Source organism: Mus caroli, unplaced genomic scaffold (genome assembly GCF_978045245.1).
Source record: "Mus caroli unplaced genomic scaffold, Mus_caroli_1 scaffold_10, whole genome shotgun sequence".
NCBI classification, from domain to species: domain Eukaryota; kingdom Metazoa; phylum Chordata; class Mammalia; order Rodentia; family Muridae; genus Mus; species Mus caroli.
The window spans coordinates 61,985,320-62,000,411 of NW_028227265.1; the positions used below are offsets into that span (position 1 = coordinate 61,985,320).

General features: G+C 38.4%; 1 protein-coding gene across 11 annotated transcripts in view; it reads left to right on the forward strand.

Moving 5' to 3' along the window:
• Positions 1-15,092, forward strand: part of Psd3 (pleckstrin and Sec7 domain containing 3) — a 527,712-nt gene that overhangs the window by 430,825 nt on the left and 81,795 nt on the right. For all 11 annotated transcript variants that reach the window (XM_029480436.2, XM_029480437.2, XM_029480439.2 and 8 more), the window contains one exon: positions 566-609. In XM_029480436.2, the coding sequence (XP_029336296.1) occupies positions 566-609 (44 nt within the window). The remainder of the gene's footprint in view (positions 1-565; positions 610-15,092) is intronic.

Consider the following 15,092-nt stretch of genomic DNA (forward strand, 5'->3'; position numbering starts at 1 on the left):
ACTAACTATAGAGAGAATTGACTTTAGAATAAACAAACAAACATCGAGTCAGTTACGATAGAAACTAACACTATTTCAGGATGCATTTCCATATCTGGCTTAAGGCCCTCTACCATGTGTCTCCCCAGGAAGCACGAGACGAGTCACATTTCTTCCATTATTGAGCATTATGACTACCCTTAAGTCCTGATTTATGAACCTGTGAGACCATGTTTTAAATGAATGAAATAGAATGTTCTGCTTTAGTTCGATCATAGCCTAATTCCACTGAGCAAAATATATATGTCCCAGTGTGTTATTTATGAAAGACTGTTTACTCTGGGCACATGCACTTAGTTTGTTCCCTGAGCTGCTCATTTGCCTCCCCTGTGAATTCTTCAGCTTCTAGAGTCATGCAGCCCAACTCAAAGCCCCCGGGCCACTCCAGCTAATAAAGTCTGAGATTGTAAAGGCCTGTGGAAGTTGCTCAGATGTTTGCTAAAGGCTCTGACTCTGCTCCTCTCTCCAATTCAGCATATGGAACAGAACAAAAAGAATAATTTCATCTTATTTCCTCTATTTACAGGCTCTGTACAACTCAATCAAGAACGAGAAGCTTGAATGGGCAGTGTGAGTATGCTAGATATCAGCTTTTTAATGATGTGGCTTTCTTTTGCTGTTTTTTCTCTATGCCTTGGAGGTGATTTTAGAGAGTTAAATATGCATGCACAGTTCTTATTTTATGTCAGTTGTCTGACCTGCTTTGTGTGAAACCCCAGTCAACCCTGAGAAATCTTGGTTATTTGCGGTGGGGGAAGGGTTACTCAGCATTCTGCCTTTGCTCGGGTTCTTACATCCTTAAGCAATCAATCGCCTTATTAACAAATCCTTTGAAAATCACAAAACCTGAAAAACAAACCTGTTGTAAAAATTGTATTTATTCCAAAACCTAATAAACATGGTATGCATAGCATCTACTTATTTGAACTTTCCTCTTTCTGTAATCATAGATGAAAGTTTCTTATGATACTAGTTATTCTGTAAAGTGCTGAAAAGAAAAAAAAAAAAGGTCTTATGTGTAGATAAGCTTGAGAAATAATGCACAAAGTTAAAACAGCCAGTTGCTTTAAACTTAAAGTTTTATAGTATATTCAATGCTACTATATATTAAGAGTCTCTTAATACAAAAATAATCCCTGAATCTACTTAACAGTAAAATGTTGAGGGTACATGCTTTAGGAAATACTGTTAGATAAACTCTACTTAGCTCTATAGAAACCAACAATACTTTGTTGTTAAATTTTCACTGATACACAAAGTTTTTTTTTTTTTAATTATTAGGTTTGCTGGTGAGATGGGTTAGCTGGTTAAGGCACTTGTTGGCAAGCCTGATGACCTGAGTTTGATCCCACATGATGATAGAGAACCATCTACAAGTTATCCTCTGAGCTCCGCTGCACCATGACGGGCTGGTGCCCATGCACCTTACCGCAGTGTGTTGTCCCCTCACACACTCAGTTCTTAAACTAATACCACTTGAGTTACTCCATTAATTTCCAGGCCATACATTATTGCTGTAAGTGAAATAGTCTGTTTAGGAGTTTAGTATTTGCAAGTGTAACCACTTATATGTCTGTGTTTATATATGATAAAGCTCACTTAGAAGCATCATATCATCTCAATTACTTTGTAACATTTTAACAATCATGGTTAAGAGCACCCACTACAATGTCAGAAAACTAACTGTAGTTGCCAGCACAGACATGGTAGTTCACAAACATAGTTCTAGTTCCATCAGATTCTATACCCTCTTCTAAACACCAGAGGCACCAGACATCCAGCTTAGAAACTCAGATTGCAGAGTCCGATGTGAGCATGAGTTTTCCTCTCCTGTAGACTAAGTTAATATCAGAGGTTGTGTCTCAGGTGACTTTGGGGAAGATCCCGAAGTACTTTGTAGTACTAACTGTAAAACAGATTATCTTTCAGTGACACCTGATTCTGGCACTGAGAAAGCTCAGGGTCTAGGTTGGTTTTTTTTTTTTTTTTGTCTCTCTCTCTCTTTCCTCTCTTCTTTATCCCTCATCCATCTGTTTGTGAATACTGCTTGTTTGTGTTTTACAAAGAATGAGAGTAAGGCACTATTGCCATTGATTATATTTTAATCTTCTTCTATAAATGAAAGAAGTTATTGGATAGACTCATCATAGGCACCTTTCCCGTCCTGGCATCCTGTGTGTGAATTTTGCTTTAGTCAGCATCTCCTGGGCCAATTTCTCAAGTAAAGAACAGTGTGGTGTTGTATAGAGTGGATATAGAACAAAAAGGTGAAGATAATGGGCACGGATAAAGCAGTGTGGAGAAAGACAAGGCGTCTGCCCTAGTTTGCTTTCTCTTGTAATAAAACCCCACCAGCAAAATCAATTTGGGGTAGAAGGCTTTGTCTCAGTTTCTGGTTTTTAGCACTGTTAAACATCAGCTGAAACAGTGTTTGTCGAGCAAACTTCAGGAAACGATTCTGTGCCTCAGCTTTATCATCCACGAGGTCACACTGTGTGTTTCCTCAACAGATGAGCTATCCCACACATGTGTCTGCACCCCAGTGCCCTGCCAGCTTTCCCTTCTCTTTCTCAGACTCATTGTCCTCTTCTCATTCATGATGTTGATAGCTTCCTAAGCTCAACATGGCCCATTGTCTTGTAAGAGCATCGTTCTCATTCATTTCCTAACTTTCTCTGCCATTTCTATACAAGTTTCCCCTCAATCTGAATTCAGCTGTGTCTGTTTTTCTAAATTTCAGTTACCTTTACACTGTGCTGCAGAAATTTGGGTCAGCACTTGCATGCAGCATCTCTTTCCAGCCTTTAGAATATATTCATTACTGTTGTGGACTCTAGTAATTTCCTGCTTGCCTGGGGTTTGCCCTTGTATCACCTTTGACTTCAGCCACCTTGGCCTTAAGCAATAGATATCCTTTCCTCCAACAATGCTGCTACCATTCCATACTTCCTGAAGCACACATCCTGTGTGCCTCCTCACCCCGTGTGTGTGTGTGTGTGTGTGTGTTTGTGTGTTTGTGTGTTTGTGTGCATGTGTGTGCATGTGTACATACATATGTGTGCATGTGTGTGCACAGACACGCGACAGTCTCTTGCTTCTTTCTTCCACATTAACCTGATTGACACAGTTTAGGCTGTGAAACCTTAAGTAGGCCTTCCACATTCTTCCTGGAACACACACACACACACACACACACACACACACACACATATATATTCTCTCTACTCTCTGCTTGCAGTCTTTCCCCAAACCCATTACAGGTCAGCTTATATGACACCCCAGCCTCGGCAATCAGAAAACAATATGCATTTTACTTTATCTAATAGCACTGTCAGTTTATACTTTCCATTTCAGCTGTTTGCCATAAAATTTCTTTAGGCTCCCAGGTTCCTTGAAGAAATGATACGTGTCTGATTTCCCCATGTATTCCCTCCTTTGCCGACCATGATACCTACCTGTAGTGAAGATTCCATAAAGGCTATAGGAAAGGTTGGTTATATCGAACAGTGGGAGAGCATGTGCTTGTCATGTTCAGAACACCAGGCTCAATACCTAAGACCGGGGGGGGGGGGCATGAGAAGAGGAAAAACCAAAGGCAATGCTGTGGTTAGAAGTTAAATGATACACAAGGAACTGCATTCTTGAAAGATGACCCTGCATGTGTACAGTTCAGAACTTAACTATGGGAAAGATGCTATTGTTGCAGAATTTGTAATATAATGTATACTTGAATGGGAATTTTTTTATTGTCGATTTTTGAGGAAACAACTATATAGAATTATGGACCACTGTAATAACTAAAAGAATCTCTGCTGTTTAATAGAATTTTTCTCTAGCCACATTTTATGAAGTTTGGAAATTCAAAGGAAATATCTGAAATTAAAGTTTAACTATTTTTCTGTTTTTTTATATGTACTTACAAAGTTTTGGGAAATGTTACTCTAACATAGACCCATCTCTAGCTATGTATAGAAAACTAAAAGACACATTCAACCATAGGTTCAAAAACATTCAGCTGGTGCAATGGCAAAGCCAGGGTGTGTTTCCTGTGGAGTCACGCCTGTCTTCTCTATAGGTACAAAGTCTCACTATAGTCCATGCCTTTGGGGAACAGAAATCTTTAAGTTTTCGTGTTAGTCTTTGCTACGATGCAAGTTAAGATGATTTTGTATTGATGTGGGAATCCCATCAGAAGCTCAGAGAGTTACTAGTCTTACCAGGCAGCTAGATAGTAAGGATTATCCATTCATCTGTTCCATTCTTTAAGTTTTGCTTCTGCCTGGCCAAGTGTAGAGCACAAGGTACAGATGGGACTATGGTGTACATCTGTTTGTAATAAGAACTAAGTGTGAAAGAAGGAGAGGTGGCCACAAGAATGAATGAGTGAAGAATGCTAAAATCATAGTGAAGTAGCAGAGTTGCCTGCCTGCTGGAAGAGCTTAGCCACCTCTGACAGAAAAGAGTGCCATTCCTCTGTCTGCATTGCCTTGCTTGGTTGTTCATTATTCATAATGCATCTGCTTGTTGAGCTGCTGTGTCCCGTGCAGTGCTAGGAGTTCAGAAAGAACAGAAGTCTGCATACCACTGAGGCCTTTTCCTTAGATTTAAGCAGTTCATAGTTCAAGTTTATAAAAATCAGAGGAGAGTGTAGGACAGGCATTTATAACTAATTGTAGCCTTCTTTAAAATATACCCACATGAAGATCTTCAGGGAATGCAGATAGCAACGTGGTAAAGTAAAAAGTACCATTGCTCAGAAGAACCACCAATGACTTTAATGCCTCTGTGACTGTTGTTATAACTATGTGACATCCATATTTAGGAATGACAGTCTTCCTGAGAATATCTGTACCCAGTGTCACTTTCATGGTGTCACACTGGAGCCCATCTTCATACTGAACACCTGGGTTATCTCATTCCTACTTCTGTTCCCTGTGCTTTGCTCTCGCTTCTCATTTTAATCTGACTGCACATTTTATAACTGTATCTTTGCTACTTCATATTACCTACCAACTCATTTATGATGAGACCATTTGAAAACCTTTTTCATCTTTCTCCTAAATGAAACTGTTTCTTGTCTGCCTTCAAATCGTTAATTATCCTTGCTTGTTCTGTGGTATAGTGACACATTGGACTCTTCTTTTCCCTCTTCTTGGCTTAGACTAGCCCTGCTCATTTAAAAGTATGGTTGCAAAGGCACACATTGAGACTTCCACTTCTTTCTTGTGAGCTTTAATGGTAGATGTTCTTTCTTGGTACCATTGTTGCTAAGAGATTGATTTGCTGACATCAGAATGTTGAAAAACTTACCAAGTCTTCTTTGCACTTCTTTGCTGATGTGTCTGTTTGTGTGTGTATGTGTGAATATATATGTGTGTAGTATGTGTATGAGAGTGTATATGTATGTAGTGTGAGTATATAAGTGTGTATGGTGTGGTATAAGTGTGAATGTGAATATATATGTATGGTGTGAGTATATATGTGTATATGTGTTGAGTGTCTGTGTATGATGTAGGAGATGAATATATATGGTTTGATGTGGGCATGTGTGTGGTATGAGTGTGTGTTTGGGTGATGTGAATTGTGTGTGTGTGGGGGGGGTGTGTTTGGTATGAGTATGTGTGTATGATGTGAGTGCATATGTGTGTATTGTATGAGTATCTGTGTATGATGTGGGGTATGAGAGCGTGGTGTATGTGTCTGTTATAATTGTGTATGTATGTGTTTGGTGTGTGAATCTTGTGTGTGTGTGTGTGCATGTGTTCAGTGTGTGTATAGAGTGCCTATACCTGGGTACACATATCTGAGGAGAGAATTGCCTACCTTCCTCTCTATAAATCTTTTCTGACAGTTACAGAAGATGCCTGAGGACTGGAGAGGCCATGGAGCAGCTTGTCACTTGTCCCTGTGGCTGAGCACATTAATTCTGTGTCTAACTCAATAGTCTGATCTAAAATCAATTATTGCTTCCATTTTTCTTTTTTTTTTAATTTTTAATATTTTTATTACATATTTTCATCAGTTACATTTCCAATGCTATCCCCTAGTGCCCCCCACTTCCCTACCCACCCATTCCCATTCTTTTGGCCCTGGCATTCCCCTATAATGGGGCATATAAAGTTTGCAAGTCCAATGGGCCTCTCTTTCCAATGATGGCCGACTAGGCCGTCTTTCGATACATATGCAGCTAGAGACTAGAGCTCCGGGGTTCTGGTTAGTACATCATGTTGTTCCAACAATAGGGTTGCAGATCCCTTTAGCTCCTTGGGTACTTTCTCTAGCTTCTCCATTGGGAGCCCTGTGATACATCCAATAGCTGACTGTGAACATCCACTCCTGTGTTTGCTAGGCCCCGGCATCTTCTCACAAGAGACAGCTATATTTGGGTCCTTTCAGCAAAATCTTGCTACTGTATGCAATGGTGTCAGCATTTAGAAGCTGCTTATGGGATGGATCCCTGGATACGGCAGTCTCTAAATGGTCCATCCTTTCATCACAGCTACGAACTTTGTCTCTGTAACTCCTTCCCTGGGTGTTTTGTTCCCAATTCTAAGAAGGGGCACAGTGTCCACACTTTGGTCTTCATTCTTCTTGAGTTTCATGCGTTTAGCAAATTGTATCTTATATCTTGGGTATCCTAAGTTTTGGGCTAATATCCACTTATCAGTGAATACATATTGTGTGAGTTCTTTTGTGATTGTGTTACTTCACTCAAGATGATGCCCTCGAGGTCCATCCATTTGGCTAGGAATTTCATAAATTCATTCTTTTTAATAGCTGAGTAGTACTCCATTGTGTAAATGTACCATAATTTCTGTATCCATTCCTCTGTTGAGGGACATCTGGGTTCTTTCCAGCTTCTGGCTATTATAAATAGGGCTGCTATGAACATAGTGGAGCATGTGTCCTTTTTACCGGTTGGGACACCTTCTGGATATATGCCCAGGAGAGGTATTGCTGGATCCTCCTGTAGTACTATGTCCAATTTTCTGAGGAACCACCAGACTGATTTCCAGAGTGGTTGTACAAGCTTGCAATCCCACCAACAATGGAGGAGTGTTCCTCTTTCTCCACATCCTCGCCAGCTTCTGCTGTCACCTGAATTTTTGATCTTAGCCATTCTGACTGGTGTGAGGTGGAATCTCAGGGTTGTTTTGATTTGCATTTCCCTGATGATTAAGGATGTTGAACATTTTTTCAGGTGCTTCTCTGCCATTCGGTATTCCTCAGGTGAGAATTCTTTGTTCAGTTCTGAGCCCCATTTTTTAATGGAGTTATTTGATTTTCTGGAGTCCACCTTCTTGAGTTCTTTATATATATTGGATATTAGTCCCTTATCTGATTTAGGATAGGTGAAGATCCTTTCCCAATCTGTTGGTGGTTTTTTTGTCTTATTGATGGTGTCTTTAGCCTTGCAGAAGCTTTGCAGTTTCATGAGGTCCCACTTGTCAATTCTCGATCTTACAGCACAAGCCATTACTGTTCTATTCAAGAATTTTTCCCCTGTGCCCATATCTTCAAGGCTTTTCCCCACTTTCTCCTCTATAAGTTTCAGTGTCTCTGGTTTTATGTGAAGTTCCTTGATCCATTTAGACTTGACCTTAGTACAAGGAGATAGGAATGGATCGATTCGCATTCTTCTACATGTTAACAACCAGTTGTGCCAGCACCATTTGTTGAAAATGCTGTCTTTCTTCCACTGGATGTTTTTAGCTCCCTTGTCGAAGATCAAGTGACCGTAGGTGTGTGGGTTCATTTCTGGGTCTTCAATTCTATTCCATTGGTCTATTTGTCTGTCACTATACCAGTACCATGCAGTTTTTATCACAATTGCTCTGTAGTAAAGCTTTAGGTCCGGCATGGTGATTCCACCAGAGGTTCTTTTATCCTTGAGAAGAGTTTTTGCTATCCTCGGTTTTTTGTTATTCCAGATGAATTTGCAGATTGCACTTTCTAATTCGTTGAAGAATTGATTTGGAATTTTGATGGGGATTGCATTGAATCTGTAGATTGCTTTTGGCAAGATAGCCATTTTTACAATGTTGATCCTGCCAATCCATGAGCATGGGAGATCTTTCCATCTTCTGAGATCTTCTATAATTTCTTTCTTCAGAGACTTGAAGTTTTTATTATACAGATCTTTCACTTCCTTAGTTAGAGTCACGCCAAGATATTTTATATTATTTGTGACTATTGAGAAGGGTGTTGTTTCCCTAATTTCTTTCTCAGCCTGTTTATTCTTTGTGTAGAGAAAGGCTATTGATTTGTTTGAGTTAATTTTATATCCAGCTACTTCACCGAAGCTGTTTATCAGGCTTAGGAGTTCTCTGGTGGAATTTTTAGGGTCACTTATATATACTATCATATCATCTGCAAAAAGTGATATCTTGACTTCATCTTTTCCAATTTGTATCCCTTTGATCTCCTTTTGTTGTCGAATTGCTCTGGCTAGGACTTCAAGTACAATGTTGAATAGGTATGCAGAAAGTGGACAGCCTTGTCTATTCCCTGATTTTAGTGGCATTGCTTCAAGCTTCTCACCATTTACTTTGATGTTGGCTACTGGTTTGCTGTAAATTGCTTTTATCATGTTTAGGTATGGGCCTTGAATTCCTGATCTTTCCAAGACTTTTATCATGAATGGGTGTTGGATCTTGTCAAATGCTTTTTCCGCATCTAACGAGATGACCATGTGGTTTTTGTCTTTGAGTTTGTTTATATACTGGATTACGTTGATGGATTTCCGTATATTGAACCATCCCTGCATCCCTGGGATGAAACCTACTTGGTCAGGATGGATGATTGTTTTGATGTGTTCTTGGATTCGGTTAGCAAGAACTTTATTGAGGATTTTTGCATCAATATTCATAAGGGATATTGGTCTGAAGTTTTCTATCTTTGTTGGGTCTTTTTGTGGTTTAGGTATCAGAGTAATTGTGGCTTCATAGAATGAGTTGGGTAGAGTACCTTCTGTTTCTATTTTGTGGAATAGTTTGTGAAGAACTGGGATTAGATCTTCTTTGAAGGTCTGATAGAACTCTGCACTAAACCCATCTGGTCCTGGGCTTTTTTTAGTTGGGAGACTATTAATGACTGCTTCTATTTCTTTGGGGGATATAGGGTTGTTTAGATCATTAACCTGATCTTGATTCAACTTTGGTACCTGGTATCTGTCTAGGAACTTCTCCATTTCATCCAGGTTCTCCAGTTTTGTTGAGTATAGCCTTTGGTAGAAGGATCTGATGGTGTTTTGGATGTCTTCAGGATCTGTTGTTATGTCTCCTTTTTCATTTCTGATTTTGTTAATTAGGATGCTTTCCCTGTGCCCTCTATTGAGTCTGGCTAAGGGTTTATCTATCTTGTTGATTTTCTCAAATAACCAACTCCTTGATTGTTTGATTCTTTGAATAGTTCTTCTTGTTTCCACTTGGTTGATTTCGCCCCTGAGTTTGATTATTTCCTGCCGTCTACTCCTCTTGGGTGAATTTGCTTCCTTTTGTTCTAGTGCTTTTAGGTATGTTGTCAAGCTGCTAATGTGTGCTCTCTCTAGTTTCCTTTTGGAGGCACTCAGAGCTATGAGTTTTCCTCTTAGAAATGCTTTCATTGCGTCCCATAAGTTTGGGTATGTTGTGGCTTCATTTTCATTGAACTCTAAAAAGTCCTTAATTTCTTTCTTTATTCCTTCCTTGACCAAGGTATCATTGAGAAGAGTGTTGTTCAGTTTCCACGTGAAGGTTGGCTTTCTATTATTTATTTTGTTATTGAAGATCAGCCTTAGTCCATGGTGATCTGATAGGATGCATGGGACAATTTCAATATTTTTGTATCTGTTGAGCCCTGTTTTGTGACCAATTATGTGTTCAATTTTGGAGAAAGTACCATGAGGTGCTGAAAAGAAGGTATATCCTTTTGTTTTAGGATAGAATGTTCTGTAGATATCTGCCAGATCCATTTGATTCATAATTTATGTTAGTTTCACTGTGTCCCTGTTTAGTTTCTGTTTCCATGATCTGTCCATTGGTGAAAGTGGTGTGTTGAAGTCTCCCACTATTATTGTATGAGGTGCAATGTGTGCTTTGAGATTTACTAAAGTTTCTTTAATGAATGTGGCTGCCTTTGTATTTGGAGCATAGATATTCAGGATTGATAGTTCCTCTTGGAGGATTTTACCTTTGATGAGTATGAAGTGTCCCTCCCTGTCTTTTTTAATGACTTTGGGTTGGAAGTCAATCTTATCATATATTAGAATGGCTACTCCAGCTTGTTTCTTCATACCATTTGCTTGGAAAATTGTTTTCCAGCCTTTCATTCTGAGGTAGTGTCTATCTTTTTCTCTGAGATGAGTTTCCTGTAAGCAGGACGGATGTTATACAGACACTAAAAGAACACAAACTCCAGCCCAGGCTACTATACCCAGCCGAACTCTCAATTAACATAGATGGAGAAACCAAAGTATTCCACGACAAAACCAAATTCACACATTATCTCTCCATGAATCCAGCACTTCAAAGGATAATAACAGAAAAAAACCAATACAAGGACAGGAACCACGCCCTAGAAACAACAAGAAGGTAATCCCTCAACAAACCTAAAAGAAGACAGCCACAAGAACAGAATGCCAACTTTAACAACAAAAATAACAGGAAACAACAATTACTTTTCCTCACTATCTCTTAATACCAATGGACTCAACTCCCTGATAAAAAGAAATAGACTAACAAACTGGCTACACAAACAAGACCCAACATTTTGCTGCTTGCTTCCATTTTTCTCTGTGATCTTTTAAGGATTTTTTTTTTTTCCAAGAAAAAAACCCTGGGAGCATTTTTATTCTTGGTTTTTTTTTTATATCATTTTCATATTTTACTTAACTCGGTATTGATTCTAATTTTCAGTAGTAATACATAACAATTAAAATGTAGACTCAGTTGCTCAGGAAATAGCTATCCTCGAAGAAAAAGTCATCCTGTTTTCACCCAAGACCCCTCTCTTTTTAGATTGAGACTTAGATGTGCTGCCTTTACTTATGAAGCTATTGTGTTCCTTCAATTAGGTTTTCTTTTCATCATTCTTTGTTATCCTTCTCCCTATGAGCTGTCCCTCCTCCCACATCAGAATCATGTAGTAATAAAAATTGAAATTCCTTCATTTGCCTTTGGATTTAAAGTCATGTTCTAAAGAAAAGTATGCATGATACTTCCTAAACAAATTTTACTGTTGTTAGCCAGTCCCATTGAGAAAGCCCAAGTTTCAACATCTAAACGTCCTCACAGTTTATCAATATACTGAACAGTTTCTTTTCTATTTGTAATCTTTAAAAAACCAAAATGATTCTAATTTCATGTGGTCTCTATGTGTGGACTTGGACCATTTTTTCAAGTTTGCCATTATTCATAGATATAAATATATGCAATTATGAGAAATATTTCAATAGCAATGACAAATAGTAAGCATATACAAATTTTTGATTAGCATGTTTATAGAAAGATATTGAGGTGTCTTGCAGAACAACCACACTATTTGTAAATCAGGGGACCATGAATTCCAGTAACTGAAGTGCTGTCAGAATGATGTCTAGTCCTCCTTCTCTTCCTCCTCCATCTGGTCCTGTTCCTCTCTTTTTCTTCTTCCTTCTTCCTGTAAGACTCACCCTTCTTTTCTCCTGTCTTTTCTTTCTCGCTGTCTCTCTTATTTGTTCTAATGTCTTTTTCCTTGGAGAGCCCTCCTTTTTTTGTTACTGGCTCATAAGCTCTCGCTGGTGTCCACTCACAGCCGCTGTACTCATTCCATAGATTTAGGCACACATAGTAAATATACACATTACTAAGATACTAGGAGAAAAAGTGCATTGACATAATCATGCCTTTGACAATAACTAGATTAACAGAACCAATGTGAAAGAAATAGGGTGCTATAATTTGCTCAGTATGAAAGTAGTCAACTATCGTGAAGTAAAGTAGTATTTCTAAAACATTGACTAGGATAAGGGACAATGTCTAAGTTAAAATATAGGATCAACTTAGCAAAAAAGCACATGATTCAGAAAGTAATTGCTTTATCATATATTTTTACAATTGAGGATTTTGTTTTTAACAAAGCAAATAAAGAAATGTGGCACCTACAAAAAAAGGTGATTATTTTAAAAAAATAAATAAATATCAATAACAACAATAATTATACCAACAACTAGAAGTTCATGTAGCCCCACTGATTTTTGCCTATTTTGTAACTGAGTGTAACCTTGAACTTCTGATCATTCAGTCTAAATATGTAATTGAAATGATAGCCATGCCCAGCACACTGCAATTCATCTAGCTAGAGATCAAATCGAGGTCATCCCACACGCTAGGCAAACACGCTACCAAGTGCGCCACGTCTCCAGTCCTTTCTTGGGATAGTTTTACACTGGGATAGTTATTTCCATGAAGAGGATAAAGCACAGTAGTGCTTTGTGTCATTGCTCTCTTGGCAAATTCACATTCCTACCACTGTAGGTACTGTGTCATGTGTCACTCTTGGTAAAACTAACAGTTCTAACATCAGAGACACTGTGCTCACGACAGCTTTAGAGGATGTGAATTGGATTTTCAAGCAGGGTATTCCTGCTAGGGATGCATATGAGCAGCGTTAAAGTGGCATACATGTGTAGAAATACCATGAGGAACCACATTATTTTCTACACTTAAGGAAAGATAAGGTGAATATTAAATTGACATTGACAATATCAAATATTTGATAATAATCAAATATAAATTGATTAAAAATTGACATTTAACGTAAGATTTTTGAGTTTAAAAAAACCTATCTGGAAATTTGTTATCTAGAATTGATCCTGAGTATGCATCAAGCGCTTGGTGTTTCATGAAAGCAAAGCTTCAAGAAAGATAGAGAAGATTCCTTCAGACAACTCTATAGAATGTCATTTTATTACCCTAGAACATAGTCCATATGTGTAATTAATCTAGAACTGTTTCTTTTTTCCTCTCGGTGAAAAAGATGTCTTTCCCTAATCTGTGTAATTGAGGCCTTTAGCACTGGAGTAATTTGCCACCAGATTCTTCACTTTCAAGTGGCAGATTCAGAAAGAGCAGGGGGGAAAGACACATATGGTTTGTCTATAAAAGCTGTCTCTGAGTGATGGGATTAAGGTGGATCCTTGGTATCTGAGGATTTCAGTGTGAAGACAGATATAGCATAGGCAAAGCTGACCTTGAAAGAAAAGTTATTTTTACTCCACACCTTCAGCTGGGAATATGCAGAATCATCTGGTTGGTGAGTGGATGAAATATAACTATAATGTTACTACCGTACTTGTCCTAATGCAATTTTGGAGTCCCTGAGGCAGAAGAAATTCTAGGGGCTGGACTTGAAGAAGTGTTTTTCTAATTTGGTGGTCATTTACGTTTTGATCTCCATAGCATTTGCTAAACTACCACTTTTTAGAAAAAGATAACACAAAAAAAATACAATAAGCATGATTTCTAAGTGACCTACAGTATGCATACATTGACCAATTATAGACCCTGAACATGTTAGATAATACTTGTTTGCATTTTATCTTTCGCCTAACTCTAAATCTTAATATGCACACTTGGATGTCTTTTCAAAAAGTGAGAAAATATTAGCCGTATTAATAAGGCTAAAGGAAGTCACTTCCCTATTAAAAACTCCTAAGAGGTTTTTTGGAAATCTCATATCAGGTTTGACCTCAGTTTATTTCCAAAATCTTTTTTTTAAAAGAAACATACACCAATTATAACATTCTAAGTTTAGAAAACTGAGCATTACAGTTGTTAAAAATAGACTTTTATTTAGAGAGTGAAGCTATGAGCCCATCGTCTTCACATCTGGCATTGTTCTTATTGATATTAAGGGACACCCCACAGAGCTCGGTGCTTTAAATAACAGCACAGCTACACTTTTACATTTAAACGCTTATGCCAAAATGAGCTATTTTTAGAAAATAGAATGCAGTGTGTTTCATACTTGGAGTAGTGTCCTGAGGTTTACCTGCAGGCTTTGTTTTTATTTTGGTAAGTGGTGAGGACAGATCCATTTTATGCTTCTCCTAACTGATGGTGTAGAAATGCAGAACAATGGACAGCTCACAGCAAGTCAGCACCGTTTACTAAATTCATTTCAGTTTGTTTTCCAGCTACCATCTGATTTAATGGATCCCAGTACCTAAGTAACCAATGAACTCTGTTTTCAGCCATACTGACTTGTAGTTCTGAAGTGTTTGGTTAGTTTACAGACTTCATGTGAGTATAGTGCCATAGTTTTCTATAAAAATGAACTATATGACCTAACAACTCTATTACCCATTTCTACCACTCCTAAAAGAGTCCTCATGCTAAGAATCCTGCTTATTTCATGTGGACTTTTCCCTCCTTTTATGACTGTATAGTGCTCTACACACAACTGCGTTGGGCCTTATATTTCATTTAAAAGATACTACCCATTATATGTTATGCATCCCTCTAGGCATCAACATCAATGAGATGCCACCTAACAACTTTAGTGCTTGGTTTGATTTTGATATCTATTAAGCTGGCACTGAGGAACATATCCATGCATTTCCTTCATGGAGGAGAACATGGGTTTGGCTGCCTGCTAATCTGCTGTGTTCTGCCTGTTTTTATGATATAGGTGATGTCCCAGCTAGGGGACTCCCTTTCTGTGAATTTTGCCTTTGTTTTCAATGACATGCCAATATCTAGCTTGTAGAACAATTGTGAGATGAAGCTGCTAAAATATGGTGATCTCAGCTGTGACTGGAGGTTTGGGGAGGGGTTTGGTATCCCATTCCCATCTTTATTGTTCCTGATAGAGGAGTATATATGCAGAGCAACGAGCTGAGTCTATTGAGTTTTGCTCAAGCTTACCTGATATAGGGGAAGAAAATGTGCACTTCATTCCCAGGATGAACTCGCTGTCCAACCATAAAATGTGAAAACTGAGAGCACACAAGAACCTGGCACTTATAAGCACAGACTCACTAACAGTCTGAGATGAAATTCTGAAATTCTACAAGACTCCCCAACTCATCTCAC